Source organism: Anomaloglossus baeobatrachus, chromosome 8 (assembly GCF_048569485.1).
Source record: "Anomaloglossus baeobatrachus isolate aAnoBae1 chromosome 8, aAnoBae1.hap1, whole genome shotgun sequence".
NCBI lineage: Eukaryota > Metazoa > Chordata > Amphibia > Anura > Aromobatidae > Anomaloglossus > Anomaloglossus baeobatrachus.
Genome location: NC_134360.1, coordinates 14,854,621 through 14,880,460, shown reverse-complemented (window position 1 = coordinate 14,880,460; position 25,840 = coordinate 14,854,621). Strand labels below are relative to the sequence as shown.

At 52.1% G+C, this 25,840-nt stretch overlaps 1 protein-coding gene across 3 annotated transcripts in view; it reads left to right on the top strand.

Moving 5' to 3' along the window:
* Positions 1-25,840, top strand: part of TASOR (transcription activation suppressor) — a 191,335-nt gene that overhangs the window by 103,030 nt on the left and 62,465 nt on the right. For all 3 annotated transcript variants that reach the window (XM_075321320.1, XM_075321319.1, XM_075321318.1), the window contains one exon: positions 1,689-2,086. In XM_075321320.1, coding sequence (XP_075177435.1) covers positions 1,689-2,086 — 398 coding nt within the window. The remainder of the gene's footprint in view (positions 1-1,688; positions 2,087-25,840) is intronic.

Below are 25,840 nucleotides of genomic sequence, written 5' to 3'. Positions count from 1 at the left end.
TAGGAATGACACTGAGTTTTCGAAGGGGGGTCACTCTCTTTTAGAAAAATGGCACAGTCCTCACACCACACTGAAGTATTGAACATGGGTTCTAGGTTAGAACCTGCTTTTAGCACGTACCAGACACTCCCCACCTACCGTCCTGGTGACTTTAGATGGGGCTGGTAAATGAGATGCGGGCTTAGGTGTCAAATATTGAGACTCCTGATCTTTAAGGATAGGGGCCTCCTCGAGCTTCCAGGCGGGGGGAGATAGTAATGCCATATTTCCTATCAGGATTTTAGCTTTTGTTTGCAATTTCACCGCTTTCAAACTTTTCCCTCATTTTCCAGTACAATATGGGACAGAATTAATGTTGTTATTCAAAAGTACAACTCGTCCTATAAAAAAAAACAACAAGCCCTCATATGCCTATATTTACTGAAAAATAAAAAAAGTTATGGCTCTTGGAAGAAAGGGAGGGAAAAACTGAAAATCACATGGTGGTGAAAGGGTTACTAAAACTAGCTTTTTGGTGATAGGTCCACTTTAATGTCAGCTTCCTATTGGACAGGTCTGTGTCTCCCATTTATATTCAATGAGAAGGGCATTTTATGGGAAGTACAAAAAATAAAAATACAATTTTGGTAATCTTCATTTCTAGCCCTATATTGGTATTCACATGGTATTGGGCATCACACCAGAACTTGAAGAGTGATGTCTTAATGATACAAAGGGAACCTGTTAGCAATCTTTTAGTGTGTGAGCTAATCCTTCTCTTGAGTGGACCCGTGGAAACATTAGGAGGTGCAAAACGGCCGTCGTCCCCTGGGGGTCTGCACCCGGCTCTCTCTCCACTTTTTAATGCACTTCCTTGATTAAATAAAGCACGTTTTGGATATTGAATGGATTGTGCCGTTGTCTTCTGATCTCCTGGGACTCTAATCCTTATCTATGTTGCATTCTAAAAAGTAGTATGTTATGTCTTGACCCCCTGCATATCCCCAAAAAACCTTTTGAATAGCTCCCGCGCTGTATACATATGTGACCTGTCTGATCTGGTCCAATGGGCGTCTTTGCAGCGGCTCCTGTCTCTCCTCTCTGCTGGTAATTGCCGTCTTCCTGATGTAATTGACGTGGATGATGCATCCTGCGTCATCCATATAGCCGGACATAATCTCCCGCTTGTACAAGGAGACTGCAGTTCGCGCAGGCACAATTTCATTTTCCTGCTGCGAGCAGAGCTTGAAACGTGCGTCGGGAGGAGCCCGCAGCAAAGCAAAGTGCAACTGCGTGAACCGCAATCTCCCTGCGCAGGCGTGAGATTATGATGGCTATGTGGATGACGCAGGACATGTCATCCACATCAATCACATCTGGAGGACTCCAAAAGACATACAGATAGGCAATTTGGATTGAGCCCCAATGGGGACAATGTTGCTGATGTATGTAAAGCGCTGCGGAATATGTTAGCGCTATATAAAAATTAAAAAGATTTCTTTTTATTTATTTTAATTGTCCAACCCTAGGGGTCCAGATTAATTGTTTCTAATTACATATCAGATCTATGGCATTTCCGTTTTACCATAAAAATCCAATAGTCCAGTACCATATTGTTCAAGTCCAGTAACATTAAACCAATGCTACCAAACTTTAAAGCCTCCAGCCACTGTTATGATCTAATCACTTACATGTTTTATTTTGTTAAGGAGACGGAGTGGATTCGGCACGTTCTGTCTCCACTTTTATATCCGAGCTTGGTGGACAAGATACAGATCTGAGAGAGGAGAACCCTGAAATGGAGACAGAACCGACACAAACTGAAAGTTTTAACCAGTTGCTTGAAAATTCTTTAGAAGCCATCAATCTCTTAGAATCTATTAAGAAATTGTTTCCCGAGCAATTACAAGCTGCACGTGACGAGATCGAGAAAATGGAGTTCTCATCGCCATCAGACTCTATTAACGCTGCGCAATACGAGCAAAGCACTTATGTACAGGAACAAAGCATGGACCTGACGCCTGTGATAGCGCCTCCTGTGGATGACGACTATGGCGGGAAAGACGAGGTGAATGATGAATTATCGCCAAGTGTGGAAATCATCCAGGTAATAATGCTGATTTGTTTTTAGATAAAAAAAGATTGCATTTATGTTGGCTATAAACTTTCCTCTCTAGTAGCACTAGTGGATGAGGACTGGATTGTAGCTGTATCCGTTGTCACAAGGGGGATTAAATCACCGCTTCAGCGTGTGTGTGTCCAGTCCTGGATTGGTCCTTTAATTCGTAAGTCCCTTGCCTCGTGTTATACTTGCCCTCTGGCGTTTTCATTAGTGTTGAGCGGACCCGGATCTGAAAAATCCGGATCCGCACGGTTCGATGTTCCAATCCGAGTCCAACCAGTACCCGGGATCCGGGGTGCACGATCTGGATCGTTTTTTTTCTCTCTCTATATCTCTCTCTGTCTCTCTCTATCTCATCCGTCGGACCCGGATTATAGCCGATCCCCTCAACTCTAGTTTTCATCATTTTTGGTATCTCTCCGGTCCCATGGCGCCATCTTGTGACTGCAATTTGCGACTGTCCGGAAGTCAGAAGTGACGCCACAAGCTCTTAATGCTTCTCTATGAGACTCGTAACGAGGTCAGAATGAGGCTCTCATAGACTTGTATTGAGCTGTGACCTCGGAGCTCCATGAAATGCTGTAGTTGCCGGCAGGTCACAAATCACAGGAGACGGACCGGAGCAACGCTGGAAACTGATAAAGATGGAGTCAGGTGAGTATATGACGGGCCAGGGGACTTGTATTAAAAGCACCACTCCAGCACTGAAATAACAAAAAAAAAAAAACAAAGGCTGGAGGAGGGGTGTTTCAACACTACCGAAAAGAAATGTTGGCTCCACCTGGGGTGCTGCTATACCTTTTCTCAGGACACTAGGCAGCTCATTTTAGCCTATTGTCTGTAGAAGGCAGACCCAACATGTATCGGGTCTTCTGCAGTTTTTTCTTTAGGTGGTGTGGATGGTACCTTTACTTCATTGAGTACACACTGCACTCCGGCAGAGATATTACATCAGTGGGGATGTATACTACCGGAGTCACTTAGCCACGGAAACAGTGAACCTGTGGGCGTCTGAAGACCGGAGAGTGTAATCTGTGCCACCAGGTTTAGTTCCATGATTTGTTTCTAAGCAGTCATTTATGGGGTGTCTTGTAAGGTAGTCCCTCCTTTTTATTCCTGTTAGGCCACTCACTCTCTGAGGTTCTCTGCTCCACTTTTACTGGCTGCTTGAGTCTCCATTTAAGCTGCTTGTGTAAATGCAGTCTCTGTGTTTTTTGGGGGTTTTTTTGTGTTTACTCCTTCTTTGTCACACTTGCACTACTTGTGGGTGGGTGGAGGGTCTTCTTTTGTTGGGGTACTCCTGCTTTTCCATGCTTGTACTCAGCATTTTTCTTTCTCTGGGCCTTCTTCACCAACATCTGCAGTGGAGGAGCCAGGCCAGCAGGAAGTACATATAATTAACGCCTTCAGCCCCGGGGCACTTTCCGTTTTTGTTTTTTGCTCCCCTTCTTCCGAGAGCCGTAACTTTCTTTGTCGCTCCATTGGGAGACCCAGACAATTGGGTGTATAGCTACTGCCTCCGGAGGCCACACAAAGTATTACACTTTAAAAAGTGTAACCCCTCCCCTCTGCCTATACACCCCCCCGTGCATCACGGGCTCCTCAGTTTTTATGCTTTGTGTTGAAGGAGGCACACATTCACTCATGCTCCCATTTTAGTCAGCAGCAGCTGCTAATTGTATCAGATGGAAGAAAAGAGGGCCCCTAACAGGGCCCCCGGCATGCTCCCTTCTCACCCCACTAAGTCGGCGGTGTTGTTAAGGTTGAGGTACCCATTGCGGGTACACAGGCTGGAGCCACATGCTGTTTTCCTTCTCCATCCCTTAGGGGCTCTGGGAGAAGTGGGATCCTATCCGGTCATCCAGGCACTGGGACCGGGCTCCCTCCGCAGCCCCTGTGGGATTCTGACGGACAGGAGACTGAGTACCATCAGGGACAGGGCCCTGCATCTACAGGTACTCTGTGTCCCCTTGGGGACGGTGCATGGAGCACTTTGGCCTCAGACGCTGCAGCGACTGCGGTGTTAGTATGAGACCGGGACTACCGCGCCGACCGCGCCTCCTTGCCGGCCGCGGTTTTAACTTTAGTCCCCGGCTTTTGCGGCCTAGTGCCTTAAACTCCCGCCCCCGGGCCTGCCAGTCAGGGGTAAGGGCGGGACGGTCGGTCTGACGCCGACAGTGAGGGCTGGAGCACACTTAGCTGTCCTCCTCCCCCCCTCACTAATCACTCTGGGGCACCAGATTCCCGCACTTTTGTAGTTACGCCCACGGCTCCCTCCTCCCCTGTGAACGCCGACAGCCATGTTTTAAGCACATTCTGCCGGTGGAGGACGTCTGGCTGCAGCTCTGGGAGACCCGAGGCAGGGAATCTGGTGGCCACACACCGCTTGAGCGGTCGGTAAGCCACACCGGTCACCCGGTGCTGGTCCCCCTAGAGTGCCGAACTGTGTATATATATATATATGTATATATATATATATATATATATATATATATATATATATATATATATATATATATATATATATATATATATATATATATATATATATATATATATATATATATATATATATATATATATAATATTTTATATCTGTATACATTTTCTCGGTTCGGCTGTACTGTTAGCTTGTGGCTATATATCCCTCAGTGATCACTCCTGGGACACAACAGCATGTCGTTCACAAGGAGCAAGGGGGCCAAGACACAGGGTTATTTTGCAACCTGTACCTCTTGTGCGGCTATGCTACCTGCAGGTTCCACCTACCCTCACTGTGAGCAATGCTCGGGCCCTGTGGCACTCGCTCAGCCGGAGCCTGGGGCACTGGTGGGACCCTCGGCCCAGGTAGAACCGCCGGCGTCCCCTGTCCAGGTGGCAGGGACAGAGTTTGCAGTTTTAGCTGAGAAACTCTGAGTCACTTTCTCAATCCATGACTCAGTCTATGGACAAATGGTCGGCTAAGATACTAGAAGCCTTGCAGTCCAGACCGGCCCTTACACAGGCCCCGGGCACTGCGGGATCGCCCCCAGGCCCCTCTCGGTCTGCGACGAAGCGTGCTCCTGGGGTGGCCTCTAGTTATTACGTGGAGGACTCCGGCACGGACCGCAGTCCCAGACCGGCTAAGCGGGCTCGCTTAGAATCTTCCCCGACTTCATCACGCTGTTCGGGGTCTCAGCTTGAGGATTCTCTAGAGGATGAGGCGGAGGTCGCAGCCCAGGACTCTGACCCTGACGTTGCTCTCAATCTTGATACACCTGAAGGGGACGCCATAGTAAATGACCTTTTAGCGTCCATCAACCAGGTGCTAGATCTTTCTCCCCCAACTCCACCTGTAGAGGAGTCGGCCTCACAGCAGGAGAAGCACCAGTTTAGGTTTCCCAAACGTACTCGGAGTGCTTTCTTCGATCACTCCAACTTCAGAGATGCTGTCCAGAAGCACAGGGCTTTCCCGGACAAGCGCTTTACTAAACGCCTTAATGACACACGTTACCCCTTCCCCCTGACGTAGTTAAGGGTTGGGCTCAATGTCCCAAGGTGGATCCTCCAGTCTCTAGACTGGCGGCTAGATCCGTAGTAGCAGTGGCTGACAGTTCATCGCTCAAGGATGCCACTGACAGGCAGATAGAGCTCCTAATGAAATCCATCTATGAAGCCATAGGCGCGTCCTTTGCCCCAGCCTTTGCAGCAGTGTGGGCACTCCAGGCTATCTCAGCTTGTCTGTCTGAGATTAATGCGGTCACCCGTACCTCTGCTCCGCAAGTAGCGTCTTTGACTTCTCAGGCGTCGGTATTTTCATCCTACGCCATGAATGCTGTCCTGGACTTTGCTAGCCGTACAGCGGTAGCATCCGCCAATTCGGTGGCAGTCCGCAGGGCCATGTGGCTACGCGAATGGAAGGCAGACTCTGCTTCCAAGAAGTTCTTGACCGGTTTGCCTTTTTCTGGCGACCGATTGTTTGGCGAGCAATTGGATGAAATTATTAAGCAATCCAAGGGAAAGGACTCGTCCTTACCCCAGCCCAAACCAAAGAGACCTCAGCAACGAAAAATTCAAGCGAGGTTTCAGTCCTTTCGGCCCTCAGCCAGATCCCAATCCTCCTCGTCCAACAGGCCATAGAAGAGCCAGAGAAACTCTTCTGCATGGCGGTCTAAGTCACGTCCTCCAAAGACCGCCGGAGGCACCGTCTCCAAGGCGGCCTCCTCATGACTTTCGGCCTCCCCAAACCGCATCCTCGGTCGGTGGCAGGCTCTCCCGCTTTTGCGACGCCTGGTGGCGACATGTCCAAGACCGATGGGTGAGGGACATTCTGTCTCACGGTTACAGGATAGAGTTCAGCTCTCGTCCTCCGACTCGTTTTTTCAGAACATCTCCGCCCCCCGAGCGAACCGTTGCTCTTTTTCAGGCGGTGGACACTCTGAAGACAGAAGGAGTTGTGATCCCCGTTCCCCTTCAGGAACGTGGTCGCGGTTTTTACTCCAACCTGTTCGTGGTGCCAAAAAAGGACGGTTCATTCCGTCCCGTTTTGGACCTCAAATTGCTCAACAGACATGTGAGAACCAGGCGGTTTCGCATGGAATCCCTCCGCTCTGTCATCGCTTCGATGTCCCAAGGAGACTTCCTAGCATCGATCGACATCAAGGATGCTTATCTCCACGTGCCGATCGCTCCAGAGCATCAAAGCTTCCTGCGTTTTGCCATCGGGGACGAACACCTTCAGTTTGTGGCACTGCCTTTCGGCCTGGCGACAGCCCCACGGGTCTTCACCAAGGTCATGGCATCCGTTGTGGCAGTCCTACACTCTCAGGGCCACTCGGTGATCCCGTACTTAGACGATCTCCTAGTCAAGGCACCCTCCCGGGTGGCATGTCAACACAGTCTGACCGTTGCTCTGGAGACTCTACAGAGGTTCGGGTGGATCATCAATTTCCCAAAGTCAAAATTGACTCCGACCCAATCACTGACTTACCTCGGGATGGAGTTTCATACTCTCTCAGCGATAGTCAAGCTACCGCTGGACAAACAGCGTTCGCTGCAAACAGGGGTGCAATCTCTCCTTCGGGCCCAGTCACACCCCTTGAGGCGCCTCATGCACTTCTTGGGGAAGATGGTGGCAGCAATGGAGGCAGTTCCCTTTGCGCAGTTTCATCTGCGTCCTCTCCAATGGGACATTCTCCGCAAATGGAACAAGAGGTCGACGTCCTTAGATAGGAACGTCTCCCTTTCTCTAGCAGCCAAGGCATCTCTTCAGTGGTGGCTTCTTCCCACTTCTCTGTCAAAGGGAAAATCTTTCCTGCCCCCATCCTGGGCTGTGGTCACGACGGACGCGAGTCTGTCAGGGTGGGGAGCGGTTTTTCTCCACCACAAGGCTCAGGGAACCTGGACTCCGACAGAGTCCTCCCTTCAGATCAATGTTCTGGAGATAAGGGCAGTGTATCTAGCCCTAAAGGCGTTCCATCGGTGGCTGGAGGGCAGGCAGATCCGCATACAGTCGGACAATGCCACGGCGGTCGCGTACATCAACCACCAGGGCGGCACTCGCAGTCGTCAAGCCTTCCAAGAAGTTCGGCGGATTCTGCTGTGGGCGGAGGCCACAGCCTCCACCATCTCCGCGGTTCACATCCCGGGCGTAGAAAACTGGGAAGCAGACTTTCTCAGTCGCCAGGGCATGGACGCAGGGGAATGGTCTCTTCACCCGGACGTGTTTCAAGAGATCTGCCGCTGGGGAACGCCGGACGTCGATCTCATGGCGTCTCGGCACAACAACAAAGTCCCGACATTCATGGCACGGTCTCAGGATCACAGAGCTCTGGCGGCGGACGCCTTAGTTCAGGATTGGTCGCAGTTTCGACTGCCTTATGTATTCCCTCCTCTGGCAATGCTGCCCAGAGTGTTGCGCAAGATCAGGTCCGAATGCCGCCGCGCCGTCCTCGTCGCTCCAGACTGGCCGAGGAGGTCGTGGTACCCGGACCTGTGGCACCTCACGGTGGGTCAACCGTGGGCGCTCCCAGACCGACCAGACTTGCTGTCTCAAGGGCCATTTTTCCATCTGAATTCTGCGGCCCTCAACCTGACTGTGTGGCCATTGAGTCCTGGCTCCTAGCGTCCGCAGGGTTATCTCAAGAGGTCATTGCCACTATGAGACAGGCCAGGAAACCAACGTCAGCCAAGATCTATCACAGGGCTTGGAGGATCTTCTTAGCCTGGTGCTCTGATAAGGGGTTTACCCCCTGGCCGTTTGCTTTACCCACGTTTCTTTCCTTCCTTCAATCCGGAATGGACAAGGGTTTGTCTCTCGGCTCTCTCAAGGGACAAGTATCGGCGCTTTCCGTGTTTTTTCAAAAGCGTCTAGCCAAGCTTCCGCAGGTTCGCACGTTCCTGCAGGGAGTTTGCCACATAGTCCCACCTTACAAGCGGCCGCTGGAACCCTGGGATCTTAACAGGGTTCTAAGGGCTCTTCAGAAACCACCTTTCGAGCCGCTGCGGGATGTCTCTTTATCACGTCTTTCGCAGAAGGTGGCATTTCTAGTGGCAGGTACATCACTCCGAAGAGTGTCAGAGCTTGCAGCGCTGTCATGCAAAGCCCCCTTCCTGGTATTTCACCAGGATAAGGTGGTTCTGCGTCCGGTCCCAGACTTTCTCCCTAAGGTGGTATCCCCTTTTCATCTCAATCAGGATATCTCCTTACCTTCATTTTGCCCTCATCCAATTCACCAATGTGAAAAGGATTTGCATTTGTTAGATCTAGTGAGAGCACTCTGGATCTACGTGTCTCGCACGGCGCCACTGCGCCGTTCTGATGCGCTCTTTGTCCTTGTCGCTGGCCAGCGTAAGGGGTCGCAGGCTTCCAAGTCAACCTTGGCTCGGTGGATCAAGGAACCAATTTTTGAAGCCTACCGTTCTTCTGGGCTTCCGACTCCTTCAGGGCTGAAAGCCCATTCTACCAGAGCCGTGGGTGCGTCCTGGGCGTTGCGGCACCGGGCAACGGCTCAGCAGGTGTGTCAGGCAGCTACCTGGTCTAGTCTGCACACTTTCACGAAACACTATCAGGTGCATACCTATGCTTCGGCGGATGCCAGTCTAGGTAGGCGAGTCCTTCAGGCGGCGGTTACCCACCTGTAAGAGGAGGGCCGTTGTCGTCTCTTTTTATCGGGGTATTCTTTTACCCACCCAGGGACTGCTTTTGGACGTCCCAATTGTCTGGGTCTCCCAATGGAGCGACAAAGAAGAAGGGAATTTTGTTTACTTACCGTAAATTCCTTTTCTTTGTCGCTCCATTGGGAGACCCAGACAATTGGGTTTTATAGCTATGCCTCCGGAGGCCACACAAAGCATTACACTAAAAGTGTAAAGCCCCTCCCCTTCTGCCTATACACCCCCCGTGCTCACGGGCTCCTCAGTTTTCTTGCTTTGTGCGAAGGAGGCAGACATCCACGCATAGCTCCACTGCTTGGTCAGCAGCAGCTGCTGACTAGGTCGGATGGAAGAAAACAGGGTCCATAACAGGGCCCCCAGCATGCTCCCTTCTCACCCCACTCTTGTCGGCGGTGTTGTTAAGGTTGAGGTGCCCATTGCGGGTACACAGGCAGGAGCCACATGCTGTTTTCCTTCCCTATCCCTTAATGGGCTCTGGGTGAAGTGGGATCCCATCGGTCTCCAGGCACTGGGACCGTGCTCCCTCCGCAGCCCCTGGGAATCTGCAGGATAGGAGCTGGATATCGTCAGGGACAAAGCCCTGCTACTATGAGGTACTCTGTGTCTCCGTGGGGACCGCGCATGGAGCGCTGGTCCCATACACATTACAGCACTGCTGGGTGTGTTAGTGCGCCGGGCATGGAGCGCTTGTGCCAAACACTTTCCATCTCTGCTGGGTGTGTTAGTGCGCCGGACATGGAGCGTTTGGGCCAGACACTTTCCAGCTCTGCTGGGTGTGTTAGTGCGCCGGACATGAATCGTTAGTGCCATACACTTTCCAGCACTGCTGGAGGTGTTAGTGCGCCGGGGGACTACGCGCGGCCGCGCTTATTGCCGGCCGCGCTTATAACTTTGGCCCCGGCTTCTGCGGCCTAGTGTCGTTCTTTCCCGCCCACAGGCCTGCCAGTCAGGGGTGGGGCGGGACGCTGCACGGATCGTCAGCGGAGGGCTTGAGCATACATTAGTATCCTCCTCCCTCCTCACTCAGTACAGTGGGGCGCTGGATTCCCGCACTTTTCTTGGGCACGCCCACGGTCTCCTCCTCCTCACTGAACGCCGGCAGCCATTCCTGTCAGCGATTCAGACGCTGAGGAGGAGAGGCAACACAGGGAGACCCAGGCAGGGAATCTGGCGACCACACAACCGCTCTGAGCGGTCGGTAAGCAGCACCTGTGGTGCTGGCCCCACTGAGTACCGAAGTGTATATATATATATATATAGGCTTTTAGGCTATACATTGCACTGTACGGTCGCTCTGTTGATTTTTGGCTATATACCCTCCTGGTTGTTCTCAGAGGAGACAACATGTCATCTGCAAAAAAGCAAGGGTGCCACAGCACAGACGTATTTTGCAACCTGTACCTCATGTACAGCTGTACTACCGGCAGGGTCCACTGACCCTCATTGTGTGCAATGCTCGGCCCCGGTGGCGCTTACTCAGCCGGAGCCTCTGCTACAAGTGGCCCAGGTGGATCCACCTGCTACCACTGTCCAGGTGACAGGGACTAAGTTTGCAGCCTTTGCTGACAAGCTGTCTGACACTATGGATAAATGGTCTGCTAAAATACTGGAAGCTTTGCAGTCCAGACCGGTGATTCAGGCCCCGGGCTCTATCCAATCCTTGACCCCTGGTCCCCCTCAATTGGAACAGCAATGTGCCCCGGGGGTAACCCACAGGTCCCAGGGTGAGGTCTCTGACACGGACCGCAGTCCCAGGCCGCCCAAGCGGGGTCGCTGGGAAATTTCCTCCACTTCATCACACTGTTCAGGGTCCCAGCAGGGGGGACTCTCTGGAGGATGAAGCGGAGGTCTCAGATCAGGATTCTGATACTGAAGCCGCTCTCAACCTAGATACACCTGAAGGTGACGCAGTAGTGAATGTACATTAAATATGTTTCTGGATCACTCTGACTTCAGAGAGGCAATCCAGAAAAACCGGGACTGTCCAGACAAGCGTTTTCTTTGTCGCTCCTAATTGGGAGACCCAGACAATTGGGTGTATAGCTACTGCCTCCGGAGGCCACACAAAGCATTACACTTAAAAGTGTAAGGCCCCTCCCCTTCTGCCTATACACCCCCCGTGGGATCACGGGTTCCTCAGTTTTCAAGCTTTGTGCGAAGGAGGCTGACATCCACGCATAGCTCCACTGTTTAGTCAGCAGCAGCTGCTGACTATGTCGGATGGAAGAAAAGAGGGCCCATACTAGGGCCCCCAGCATGCTCCCTTCTCACCCCACTCTTTGTCGGCGGTGTTTGTTAAGGTTGAGGTACCCATTGCGGGTACGGAGGCTGGAGCCCACATGCTGCATCCTTCCCCATCCCCCTTAGGGCTCTGGGTGAAGTGGGATTTTACCGGTCTCCAGGCACTGAGACCGTGCTCCATCCACAGCCCCTGGGATCTGCTGGACATGGAGCTGAGTATCGTCAGGGACATGGCCCTGCTACATTAAGGTACTCTGTGTCCCCGTGCAAATCGCGCACACACACACCAGCATTGCTGGGTGTGTTAGTGCGCCCGGGACAATAGCGCTGTGCGCGTGTGCCACACTATCTTCAGCTAGCTGAAGGAGTTAATGGTTTGGAAACGGTCGCGCCGGCCGCTGTTGTCAGTTTTAACTGCGGCGCGGCTGGGACTTGTGGTTCGCCGGGGACTTCCGCGCTCGCCGTGCATATTTGACGGCCGCGCTTACTACTACAGTCCCCGGCTTTTTCCGGCCTAGTTCGTTTCGTTCCCGCCCCCAGGCCTGCCAGTCAGAGTGGGGGCGGGACGCTGTGCAGAACGTCAGCGCCGAGGGCTGGAGTTTACTTTACATACTCCAGCCCTCACACTGAACACAGTGAGACGCTGGTTTCCCGCTCTTCGTCTGAGGCACGCCCACGGTCCGCCCCTCTTCACTGAACGCCGGCAGCCATTCCTGACGTGCTGTTTGAGCTGGAGAAGGGGAGACAAGTTATGGGAGACCCAGGCACGGGATTCTAGCGACCACACACCCGCTTTCAGCGGGCGGTAAGCGACACCTCTGGTGCCTACCCCACTTGTGCTGCAGTGTTCATTTGTATTTTTATGCTATACATTGCACTGTACTGGCGCTGGTAATTCTTCACTATATACCCTCTTGGATTGCTCTGAGACAACAGCATGTCGTCCGCAAAACCAAGGGTGCCAAGGAACAGGCTTTCTATGCTGCCTGTACCGCATGTGGGGCTACTCTACCGGCAGGTTCCACTGACCCCCATTGTGTGCAGTGCTCAGCCCCTGTGGCACTTGTTCGGCCGGGGCCTCTGCTAGAGGTGACCCAGGGAGAACCACCTGTGAATACTGTCCAGGTGACGGGGACAGAGTTTGCAGCTTTGCTGATAGATTATCCGTGACTATGACTAAAATCCTAGAAACTTTGCAGTCTAGACCAGTAACGCAGACCATGGGCACGGTTGAATCACTGTCCCCTGGTCCCCCTCATTTGGAACAGCTCCGGGCTCCGGAGGTGTCCCATGCATTCCAGGGTGACGGCTCTGACACGGACGACAGTCCCAGACAGCCTAAGAGAGCTCGCTATGAGCGGCCCCCTACATCATATCACTGGTCAGGCTCTCAGCAGGAGGATTCTCTGTGTGATGAGCCGGAAATAGCTGATCAGGATTCTGATCCCGAGATACTCCTGATGGTGACGCCATAGTGAACAATCTTATCGCGTCCATCAATAAAATGTTGGATATTTCTCCCCCAGCTCCTCAAGTGGAGGAGTCAGCTTCACAGGAGAAATTCCATTTCAGATTTCCCAAGCGGAAATTAAGTATTTTTCTGGACCATTCTATCTTTAGAGAGTCAGTCCAGAAACACCACGCTTATCCAGATAAGCGTTTCTCCAAACGGCTTAAGGATACACGTTATCCCTTTCCTCCTGATGTGGTCAAGAGCTGGACCCAGTGTCCCAAGGTGGATCCCCCTATCTCCAGGCTTGCGGCTAGATCCATAGTTGCAGTGGAGGATGGGGCTGCACTTAAAGATGCCACTGACAGACAGATGGAGCTCTGGTTGAAATCCATCTATGAGGCTATCGGCGCGTCGTATGGGCACTCCAAGCTATTTCAGCTGGTCTTGCACAGATTGACACGGTCACACGTACATCTGTTCCGCAGGTGGCATCCTTAACCTCTCAAATGTCTGCATTGGCGTCTTACGCGATTAATGCTGTCCTGGACTCTACGAGCCGTACGGCAGTGGCATCTGCTAACTCCGTGGTTTTACGCAAAGGGAATGGAAAGCAGATTCTGCTTCCAAAAAATGTTTAACCAGTTTGCCATTTTCTGGTGACCGGCTGTTTGGTGAGCGCTTGGATGTAATCATAAAACAGTCCAAGGGTAAGGATTCATCCTTACCTCAGCCCAGACAAGACAAACCCCAACAGAGGATGGGACAGTCGGGGTTTCGGTCCTTTCGAGGTTCGGGCAGGTCCCAATTATCCTCGTCCAAAAGGACTCAAAAGGATCAGAGGAGTTCAGATTCTTGGCGGGCTCAGTCACGCCCAAAAAAGACAGCCGGAAGACCCGCTACCAAGGCGGCTTCCTCATGACTTCCGGTCTCCTCCCTCCGCATCCTCGGTCGGTGGCAGGCTCTCCCGCTTTGGCGACATTTGGCTGCCACAGGTCCAAGACCGTTGGGTGCGAGACATTCTGTCTCACGGGTACAGGATAGAGTTCAGTTCTCGTCCTCCACCTCGATTCTTCAGAACGTCTCCGCCTCCCGACCGAGCCGATGCTCTCCTGCAGGCGGTGTGCACTCTAAAGGCGGAAGGAGTGGTGATCCCTGTTCCTCTTCAAGAGCAAGGTCACGGTTTTTACTCCAATTTGTTTGTGGTACCAAAAAAGGACGGGTCTTTCCGTCCCGTTCGGGACCTAATGCTTCTCAACAACCACGTGGGAACCAGACGGTTCCGGATGGAATCCCTCCGATCCGTCATCGCCGCAATGTCTCAAGGAGATTTCCTAGCATCGATAGACAGCAAGGATGCTTATCTCCACGTACCGATTGCTCCAGAGCATCAGCGTTTTCTACGCTTCGTTATAGGAGACGAACACCTTCAGTTCGTAGCCCTGCCTTTTGGTCTGGCGACAGCCCCACGGGTCTTCACCAAAGTCATGGCAGCTGTAGTTGCAGTCCTACACTCTCAGGGACACTCCGTGATCCCTTACTTAGACGATCTGCTGGTCGAGGCGCCTTCTCAAGAGGCATGCCAACACAGCCTGAACGTGGCGCTGGAGGCCCTCCAGGGTTTCGGGGGGATCATCAACTTTTCCAAGTCGAATCTAACCCCGACCCAGTCGATAACATATCTTGGCATGGAGTTTCATACTCTCTCAGCGGTAGTGAAGCTTCCGCTTGTCAAATAGCGTTCATTGCAGACAGGGGTGCAATCTCTCCTTTACGGTCAGTCACACCCCTTGAGACGCCTCATGCACTTCCTAGGGAAGATGGTGGCAGCAATAGGGGCACTCCCTTTCGCGCAGTTTCATCTGCGTCCACTACAATGGGACATTCTCCGCCAATGGGACGGGAGGGCGAGGTCCCTCGACAGCAACGTCTCTCTCTCTCAGGCGGCCAAGGATTCTCTTCGATGGTGGCTGCTTCCCACCTCATTGTCGAAAGGGAAATCCTTCCTACACCCCTCCTGGGCGGTAGTGACGACAGATGCGAATCTGTCAGGGTGGGGAGCAGTCTTTCTCCACCACAGGGCTCAAGGTATGTGGACTCAGCAAGAGTCCACTCTTCAGATCAACGTTTTGGAGATCAGAGCACTGTATCTTGCTCTACAAGCCTTCCAGCAGTGGCTGGAAGGCAAGCAGATCCGTATTCAGTCGAACAACTCCACAGCGGTGGCATACATCAACCACCAAGGAGGAATTCGCAGTCGGCAAGCCTTCCAGGAAGTCCGGCGGATTCTGACGTGGTGGAAGACACGGCTTCCACCATATCCGCAGTTCACATCCCAGGCGTGGATAACTGGGAAGCAGACTTCCTCAGTCGCCAGGGTATGGACGCAGGGGAATGGTCTCTTCACCCGGACGTGTTTCAAGAGATCTGTCGCCGCTGGGGGATGCCGGACGTCCACCTAATGGCGTCTCGGCACAACAACAAGGTCCCAGTTTTCATGGCATGGTCTCACGATCACCGAGCTCTGGCGGCAGACGCCTTAGTTCAAGATTGGTCGCAGTTCCGGCTTCCTTATATGTTTCCACCTCTGGCTCTGTTGCCCAGAGTGCTGCGCAAGATCAGGTCCGACTGCCGCCGCGCCATCCTCGTCGCACCAGACTGGCCAAGGAGGTCGTGGTACCCGGATCTGTGGCACCTCGCGGTAGGCCAACCGTCGGCACTACCAGACCGACCAGACTTGCTGTCTCAAGGGCCATTTTTCCATCAGAATTCTGCGGCCCTGAACCTGACTGTGTGGCCATTGAGTCCTGGATCCTAGCGGGTTCAGGATTGTCTCAAGAGGTCATTGCCACCATGAGACAGGCCAGACAACCTACCTCCACCAAGATATACCACAGGACGTGGAAAATATTCTTGTCTTGGTGCTCTGCTCAGGGAGTCTCTCCCTGGCCATTTAGTTTGCCTACTTTTCTTTCCTTCCTGCAATCCGGGTTGGAAAAAGGTTTGTCGCTCAGCTCCCTCAAGGGGCAAGTCTCAGCGCTATCTGTATTTTTTCAGAAGCGCCTAGCACGACTTCCTCAGGGACGCACGTTCCTGCAAGGGGTCTGTCATATCGTCCCTCCTTACAAGCGGCCGTTAGAGCCCTGGGATCGGAACAGGGTTCTAATTGTTCTTCAGAAGCCGCCTTTCGAGCCTATGAGGGATGTTTCCCTTTCTCGCCTTTCACAGAAAGTGGCCTTTCTAGTAGCGGTCACGTCTCTCCGGAGAGTGTCCGAGCTAGCAGCGCTGTCATGCAAATCTCCCTTCCTGGTGATTCACCAGGACAAGGTGGTCTTGCGACCTATTCCAGAGTTTCTCCCTAAGGTGGTATCCCCGTTTCATCTTAATCAGGATATCTCCTTGCCTTCCTTGTGCCCTCATCCAGTTCATCAATGTGAAAAGGATTTGCATTGTTGGATCTCGTGAGAGCGCTCAGGATCTACATTTCCCGCACGGCGCCCCTGCACCGCTCGGATGCACTCTTTGTCCTTGTCGCTGGTCAGCGCAAAGGGACGCAAGCTTCCAAATCCACCCTAGCTCGGTGGATCAAGGAACCAATTCTTGAAGCCTACCGTTCTGCTCGGCTTCCGGTTCCCTCAGGGCTGAAGGCCCATTCTACCAGAGCCGTGGGTGCGTCCTAGGCATTACGACACCAGGCTACGGCTCAGCAGGTGTGCCAGGCGACTACCTGGTCGAGTCTGCACACTTTTACCAAACACTATCAAGTGCATACCTACGCTTCGGCGGACGCCAGCCTAGGTAGACAAGTCCTTCAGGCGGCGACGGCCCACCTGTAGGGTAGGGCTGTTTTTACGGTCCTATCACGAGGGGTTATTATACCCACCCAGGGACTGCTTTTGGACGTCCCAATTGTCTGGGTCTCCCAATTAGGAGCGACAAAGAAGAAGGGAATTTTGTTTACTTACCGTAAATTCCTTTTCTTCTAGCTCCAATTGGGAGACCCAGCACCCGCCCTGTTTGCTTAGGGATTTTTGTTGGTTCGGGTACACATGTTGTTCATGTTGACTGGTTTCGGTTCTCCGATGTTCCTTCGGATTGAATTTGTTCTTAAACCGGTTATTGGCTTTCCTCCTTCTTGCTTTGGCACTAAAACTGAGGAACCCGTGATCCCACGGGGGGTGTATAGGCAGAAGGGGAGGGGCCTTACACTTTTAAGTGTAATGCTTTGTGTGGCCTCCGGAGGCAGTAGCTATACACCCAATTGTCTGGGTCTCCCAATTGGAGCTAGAAGAAAAGGAATTTACGGTAAGTAAACAAAATTCCCTTCTTTCCAAGCGCCTTAAGGACACACGTTATCCCTTCCCCCCCGAGGTTGTCAAGGGCTGGACTCAGTGTCCTAAGGTGGATCCTCCAATCTCCAGACTGGCGGCTAGATCCATAGTTGCAGTGGAAGACGGGGCTTCACTCAAAGATGCCACTGACAGACAGATGGAGCTATGGTTGAAATCCATCTATGAAGCTATCGGCGCGTCTTTTGCACCAGCATTCGTAGCCGTATGGGCACTCCAAGCTATCTCAGCTTGTCAGGCGCAGATTCATGCGGTAACACGTACATCTGCCCCACAAGTGGTGTCCTTAACCAATCAGGCGTCGGCGTTTGCGTCCTACGCCATTAATGCTATCCTCGACTCTGCGAGCCGTACGGCGGTGGCATCCGCCAACTCGGTGGTACTCCGCAGGGCCATGTGGCTACGTGAATGGAAGGCAGACTCTGCTTCCAAAAAGTTCTTAACCGGTTTGCCATTGGCTGGCGACCGCTTGTTTGGTGAGCGATTGGATGAAATCATTAAACAATTCAAGGGAAAGGATTCATCCTTACCCCAGTCCAAACCAAACAGACCTCAACCACGGAAGGTACAATCGAGGTTTCGGTCCTTTCGGACCGCGGGCAGATCTCAATTTTCCTCGTCCAAAAGGCCTCAGAAAGATCAGAGGAACTCCGATGCATGGCGGTCTAAGTCACGTCCTAAAAAGACCGCCGGAGGCACCGCTCCCAAAGCGGCCTCCTCATGACTTTCGGCCTCTTCAAACCGCATCCTCGGTCGGTGGCAGGCTCTCCCGCTTTTGCGACATCTGGCTGCCACAAGTAAAAGACCGATGGGTGAGAGACATTCTATCTCACGGTTACAGGATAGAGTTCAACTCTCGTCCTCCGACTCGTTTCTTCAGAACATCTCCACCCCCCGACAGAGCCGAGGCTCTTATGCAGGCGGTGGGCACCCTGAAGGCGGAAGGAGTGGTGATCCCGGTTCCTCTTCAGCAACGGGGTCACGGTTTTTACTCCAACTTGTTCGTGGTGCCAAAAAAGGACGGATCCTTCCGTCCCGTTCTGGACCTAAAGCTGCTCAACAAGCATGTGAAAACCAGGCGGTTCCGGATGGAATCGCTTCGCTCCGTCATCGCCTCCATGTCCCAAGGAGATTTCCTGGCATCAATAGACATCAAAGATGCTTATCTCCACGTACCGATTGCGCCAGAGCATCAGCGCTTCCTGCGCTTCGCCGTAGGGGACGAACACCTTCAGTTCGTGGCACTACCTGTTGGCCTGGCAACAGCCCCACGGGTCTTCACCAAGGTCATGGCAACAGTGGTGGCAATCCTACACTCTCAGGGACACTCGGTGATCCCTTACTTAGACGATCTACTTGTCAAGGCACCCTCTCAAGGGGCATGCCAACACAGCCTGAACATTGCTCTGGAAACTCTCCAGAGTTTCGGGTGGATCATCAATTTTCCAAAGTCAAATCTGACACTGGCCCAATCACTGACATATCTTGGCATGGAGTTTCATACTCTCTCAGCGATAGTGAAGCTTCCGCTGAACAAACAGCGTTCACTACAGACAGGGGTGCAATCTCTCCTTCATGGTCAGTCACACCCCCTGAGGCGCCTCATGCACTTCCTAGGGAAGATGGTGGCAGCAATGGAGGCAGTTCCTTTTGCGCAGTTTCATCTGCGCCCACTTCAATGGGACATTCTCCGCAAATGGGACAGGAAGTCGTTGTCCCTCGACAGGAACGTCTCCCTTTCTCGGGCAGCCAAAGCTTCCCTTCAGTGGTGGCTTCTTCCCACTTCTCTGTCGAAGGGGAAATCCTTCCTGCCCCCATCCTGGGCTGTGGTCACGACGGACGCGAGCCTGTCAGGGTGGGGAGCGGTCTTTCTCCACCACAGGGCTCAGGGGACTTGGACTCAGACAGAGTCCTCCCTTCAGATCAATGTTCTGGAGATAAGGGCAGTGTATCTTGCCCTAAAAGCATTCCAGCCGTGGCTGGAAGGCAAACAGATCCGAATTCAGTCGGACAACTCCACAGCGGTGGCATACATCAACCACCAAGGCGGGACACGCAGTCGGCAAGCCTTCCAGGAGGTCCGGCGGATTCTGCTATGGGTGGAAGCCACAGCCTCCACCATATCCGCAGTTCACATCCCGGGCGTAGAAAACTGGGAAGCAGATTTTCTCAGTCGCCAGGGCATGGACGCAGGGGAATGGTCCCTTCACCCGGACGTGTTTCAGGAGATCTGTTGCCGCTGGGGCATGCCGGACGTCGACCTAATAGCGTCCCGGCACAACAACAAGGTCCCGACGTTCATGGCACGGTCTCAAGATCACAGAGCTCTGGCGGCAGACGCCTTAGTTCAGGATTGGTCGCAGTTTCAACTCCCTTATGTGTTTCCTCCTCTGGCACTGTTGCCCAGAGTGTTACGCAAGATCAGGGCCGACTGCCGTCGCGCCATCCTAGTCGCTCCAGACTGGCCGAGGAGGTCGTGGTACCCGGATCTGTGGCATCTCACGGTCGGCCAACCGTGGGCACTCCCAGACCGACCAGACTTGCTGTCTCAAGGGCCGTTTTTCCATCTGAATTCTGCGGCCCTGAACCTGACTGTGTGGCCATTGAGTCCTGGATCCTAGCGTCTTCAGGTTTATCTCAAGAGGTCATTGCCACCATGAGACAGGCTAGGAAACCAACGTCCGCCAAGATCTACCACAGGACTTGGAAAATTTTCCTGTCGTGGTGCTCTGCTCAGGGCGTTTCTCCCTGGCCGTTTACCTTGCCCACTTTTCTGTCCTTTCTTCAATCCGGATTAGAAAAGGGTTTGTCACTAGGCTCCCTTAAGGGACAAGTCTCTGCGCTCTGTCTTTTTTCAGAAGCGCCTAGCCAGACTTCCACAGGTACGCACGTTCCTGCAGGGGGTTTGTCACATCGTACCTCCTTACAGGCGTCCGTTAGAACCCTGGGATCTGAACAGGGTGCTGATGGTTCTTCAGAAACCACCGTTCGAGCCAATGAGGGATATCTCTCTCTCGCGCCTTTCACAGAAGGTGGTCTTCCTAGTGGCAGTCACATCACTTCGGAGAGTGTCTGAGCTAGCAGCGCTGTCATGCAAAGCCCCCTTCCTGGTGTTTCACCAGGACAAGGTGGTTCTGCGTCCGGTTCCGGAATTTCTCCCTAAGGTGGTATCCCCCTTTCATCTCAATCAGGATATCTCCTTACCCTCTTTTTGTCCTCATCCAGTTCACCAATGTGAAAAGGATTTGCACTTGTTAGATCTGGTGAGAGCACTCAGATTCTACATTTCTCGTACGGCGCCCCTGCGCCGCTCGGATGCACTCTTTGTCCTTGTCGCTGGCCAGCGTAAAGGGACACAAGCTTCCAAATCAACCCTGGCTCGGTGGATCAAGGAACCAATTCTCGAGGCTTATCGTTCCTCCGGGCTTCCGGTTCCCTCAGGGCTGAAGGCCCATTCTACCAGGGCCGTGGGAGCGTCCTGGGCTTTGCGGCACCAGGCTACGGCTCAGCAGGTGTGTCAGGCGGCTACCTGGTCGAGCCTGCACACTTTCACGAAACACTATCAGGTGCATACCTATGCTTCGGCAGATGCCAGCCTAGGTAGGCGAGTCCTTCAGGCGGCGGTTGCCCACCTGTAGGACGGAGCCGGTTACGGCTCTATTATGAGGTATTATTTACCCACCCAGGGACTGCTTTTGGACATCCCAATTGTCTGGGTCTCCCAATGGAGCGACAAAGAAGAAGGGAATTTTGTTTACTTACCGTAAATTCCTTTTCTTCTAGCTCCAATTGGGAGACCCAGCACCCGCCCCTGTTTTTTTGTGTACACATGTTGTTCATGTTGAATGGTTTCAGTTCTCCGATATTCCTTCGGATTGAATTTACTTTAAACCAATTATAATTTTTTCCTCCTTCTTGCTTTTGCACCAAAACTGAGGAGCCCGTGAGCACGGGGGGTGTATAGGCAGAAGGGGAGGGGCTTTACACTTTTAGTGTAATGCTTTGTGTGGCCTCCGGAGGCATAGCTATACAACCCAATTGTCTGGGTCTCCCAATTGGAGCTAGAAGAAAAGGAATTTACGGTAAGTAAACAAAATTCCCTTCTTCTTCTAGCTCCTATTGGGAGACCCAGCACCCGCCCCTGTTCCCTTCTGGCTGTTTGTTCTTTTGTGTACACATGTTGTTCATTTTGAATTGTTCTTTTGGTTCATGGTTTTCAGTTCTCCGAACATCCTTCGGATTAAATTTACCTTAGACCAATTTATAAGTTTCCTCCTTCCTGCTTTTGCACCAAAACTGAGGAGCCCGTGATGCACGGGGGGGTGTATAGGCAGAGGGGAGGGGTTACACTTTTTAAAGTGTAATACTTTGTGTGGCCTCCGGAGGCAGTAGCTATACACCCAATTGTCTGGGTCTCCCAATAGGAGCTAGAAGAAAAGGAATTTACGGTAAGTAAACAAAATTCCCTTCTTTTTATTTTTCCGTCAATCTTGCCATATGAGGGCTTGATTTTTGCGGGACAAGTTGTACTTTTAAATAAAACCATAAGTTTTACCATATGGTGTACTGGAAAACAGCAAAAACTTTCCAAATGCGGAAAAATTGCAAAAAAGTGTGATGGCACAATAGTTTTTGGGATGTTTTATTCAGTGTTCACTATATGGTAAAACTGATGTGTGGGTGTGATGCCTGAGGTCGGTGCGAGTTTGTAGACACCAAACATGTATAGGTTTACTTGTATCTAAGGGGTTAAAAAAAAAATCACAAGTTTGTTCAATAAAAGTGGTGCACGTTTTGCGCCATTTTCCAAAACACGTAGCGTTCTTATTTTTTTGGGATCTATGGCTCAGTGATGGCTTATTTTTTGCGTCTCGAGCTGACGTTTCTAATGGTACCATTTTTGCGCAGATGCTACGTTTTGATCGCCTGTTACTGCATTTTGCGTAAAACTTGCGGCGACCAAAAAACGTATTTTTGGCGTTTGGAAATTTTTTGCCACTACGCCGTTTACCAATCAGATTAATTGATTTTATATTTTTATAGATCGGGCATTTCTGAACGCGGCAATACCAAATATGTGTGTATTTATTTATTTTTTAACCCTTTAATTTTCAATGGGGGTGAAGGGGGGTGATTTGAACTTTTAGGGGTTTTTTTGTTTTTATTTTTATTTTTTAAAACTTTTTTTTTTAACTTTTTTTCTATTTTACAAGTCCCCCTAGGGGGCTATAGCGATTAGCAATCCGATCGCTCTTATATATCTGCTGATCACAGCTATACAGCTGTAAACAGCAGATTCAGTCACTTTCTGTTTCTCTATGCTCGCGGCCGAGGGAAAACGAAAGTGAAACTTCATAGCTGCAGGCGTCATCACATGACCCTGTGCTACGATGGCAACCACCGATAGTCACGTGATCACGCACGTGACTTCCGGTGGGGGCGGCGGTAAGTTAAAAAACATGGCCGCGCACATATAGATCTTGCTGCCAGACTTTGGCAGCAAGATTTAAGGTGTTAATGGCCGCGGGTGGAAGCCGTGGAATGAGCCCGCAGCCCACTAGGAATGGGCTTGAGTTGCAGGCGGTAGACTTCCTGGATCGCAGAGCGAATCCAGCGAGCCAGAGTCGCCTTTGAAGCTGCCTGTCCCTTCTTAGGCCCCTCAGTAATGACGAACAAAGAGTCCGTTTTCCTAAAGGGGGCTGTCCTGGATATGTAATATCTGAGAGCTCTGACGAGGTCTAACAAATGCAGAGACCTTTCCACCCTATGAACCGGGTATGGACAAAATGAAGGCAGAACAATGTCCTCGTTCAAATGAAACTGGGTAAGAACCTTTGGAAGGAAATCCGGAAGGGGGCGCAGAACCACCTTGTCCTGGTGAAAGATCAGGAAAGGCTCGCGGCAAGAGTGCTGCTAGCTCCAAAACCCGTCTGATGGATGTAATTGCCACCAGGAATGTTACCTTCCAGGACAGAAGAGCAAGGGAGGATTCCTTGAGGGGTTCAAAGGGAGACCTCTGGAGACCGTCCAGAACGAGGTTGAGGTCCCATGGGTCCAGCGGCCGTTTGTACGGGGGAACTAGATGAGAAACACCCTGGAGGAAGGTCTTGACTTGCGGTTTTTGAGCCAGGCGGCATTGGTAGAAGATTGAGAGTGCTGAGACCTGCCCTTTAAGGGAACTGAGGGCCAACCCCGCTTGCAAGCCAGACTGTAGAAAGTCGAGAATTCTGGGGATGGCCAGAGGCATAGGCTGGACGTTAGTTTCTCTGCACCATGAAAGGAAGATTTTCCACGTACGGTGGAGCAGGCTTTCGGGCGCTGATCATGGTGGAAATAACAGCGGGGGAGAATCACGCTCTTTTTAATACCCAGGTCTCAATGGCCATGCCGTCAGCTTCAGGGCTCTGGAGTTCTGATGGGAAATGGTCCCTTGGGTCAGCAAGTCTGGAATGTCTGGAAGGCGCCACGGTACGTCTGCGAGCATTTGTACTAATTCGGCGTACCAGGCGCGCCTGGGCCAGTCCGGTGCTATTAGTATCACCGGGACTCCCTCTGCCTTGATCTTCCTGATTACCCGCGGCAGCAGGGGTAGAAGAGGAAATATGTAAGGCAGGCGGAACTGGTGCCAGGAGCAGACTAAAACATCCGCGCCGATGGACTGCGGGTTGCGTGACCTGGCTATGATCGCGGGTACCTTTTGCATTCAACCTTGAGGCCATTAGGTCCACGTCTGGTGTGCCCCAGCGAGTGCAGATGTGTAGAAACACTTCTGGGTGGAGAGACCATTCTCCGGCGGCCAGGCCTTGGCGACTTAGAAAGTCTGCTGCCCAGTTCTCTACCCCCGGTATGTGTACCGCTGATATCACTGATCCCGTCGATTTGGCCCAGCTGAGGATCTTGTGGGCCTCGAGATAAGCCGCTTTGCTGCGGGTGCCCCCCTGCCGATTGATATAGGCTACAGCTGTCGCATTGTCCGATTGGACTCGAATCTGACGACCCGCTAGCAGAGGGCAGAACGCTCTGAGCGCGAGGAAGATCGCGCGGAGTTCCAGGATGTTGATGGGTAGGGAAGACTCCTGGGGCGTCCAACGTCCTTGAGCAGTGTGGTGCTGGTACACTGCTCCCCAGCTCTGTGATTCTCTAGCCACCACCTCCCTGCTGCCACTGGCAAATTATCTGTGCAGGAGTTTGCAAACAGGAGGGACTTCTCCCCCCCCCCCCCCCCCCCTCCTCCAGCCAGCAAGCTAGGGAAAAGTTAAGGGGATGTGCACACGTGTGCGTATTGCATGCAGTTACGCTGCGTTCTGCACCGCAGCGTAACTGCCTGCGTCCTGCGTCCCCTGCACAATCTATGGAGATTATGCAGGAGCCGTGCGCATGTGGCCTATTAGAATGCAGCGATTCGGCTGCTGCCCGAATCGCTGCGTTCTAAGAAGTGACATGTCACTTCTTTCGTGCGGTTTGCATGCTGTCTATAGGGAGAGGCAGCATGCAGAGCGCACGTTCTCTGGCGGCACCACGCGCTTCAGAACGGAGCTTTTCAGCCGCGCTCTGAAGTGCACCTTTTAGGTGCGGTGCAGAGCGCACACGTGCGCACATAGTTTAACACTGTGTGTTCAGGATTCCTGGGGCTCTCCTCCTTGCATTAGCCAGGGACTTTCTCATAATAAATACTGTATATTCAGCCCTGGGAACCTTTCCTGCACAGCCTTTTCTCCCTTTGTCTGGGAAACCAGTCAGGGGGGATCTCACCTTAAACACTGCTTCAATCCAGGCAGTGACAAGAGCAGAGTCAGCTTGCTGTGTCCGGTCACAACGGTGCCATATTCATCTCAGAGCCTGCAAAGAGGGGCTGAGGAATTGATGCCATATTCAACTCATAGCCTGCAAAGAGGGGCTGAGGAATTGTGCCTCTGCCCTGGGCTTTGGAAAACCGGTGTCTATGGAACCCGTCGTCCAGCCCAGGATCCGGCGTCGCGGGGTACGTGTAGGCAACACTTCACGTTCCCGCCCATTGATAGTAGTGGGAGATCGGTCCCAAAAGGAAACCGTCGCCCTCAAAAAATAACAAACCTTGAAAGGAAGTGCGTCCTACAGACACTAAGCTAAAACTGAGGTTGCCTGGCCCGGCCAGGGGGTGTATACTGCAGAGGAGGAGCTATGCTTTTGCATCTACTTAGTGTCCTCCTATGGATAGGCAGCAGAACACCCATGGTCCTGTGTCCCCCAATGAGGCGTCAGAGAAAACAAAATTGCACATATAGGGTCTTACCATTGATAAAATGGATAAGCCTGAATTCGTGAAAGGGCTCACCTGGATAGGTTGTGCTAGGTCACAATCGCCACAATCACATGTAGAAAAGACGGCCGCCACAGTCCCCAAAAGACCGAATGAAATAGGTGGGAGATGAAGGGGTTAAATCGCCACACGGCTGTTGACAAAGGAATGAAAACAGGATGGTTTGATTTGTGATTCGTTCAACACGTTTCTGAGAACAGACTCCTTCAAGAAAATCACAAGTATCAACACTTATACTTATGTAT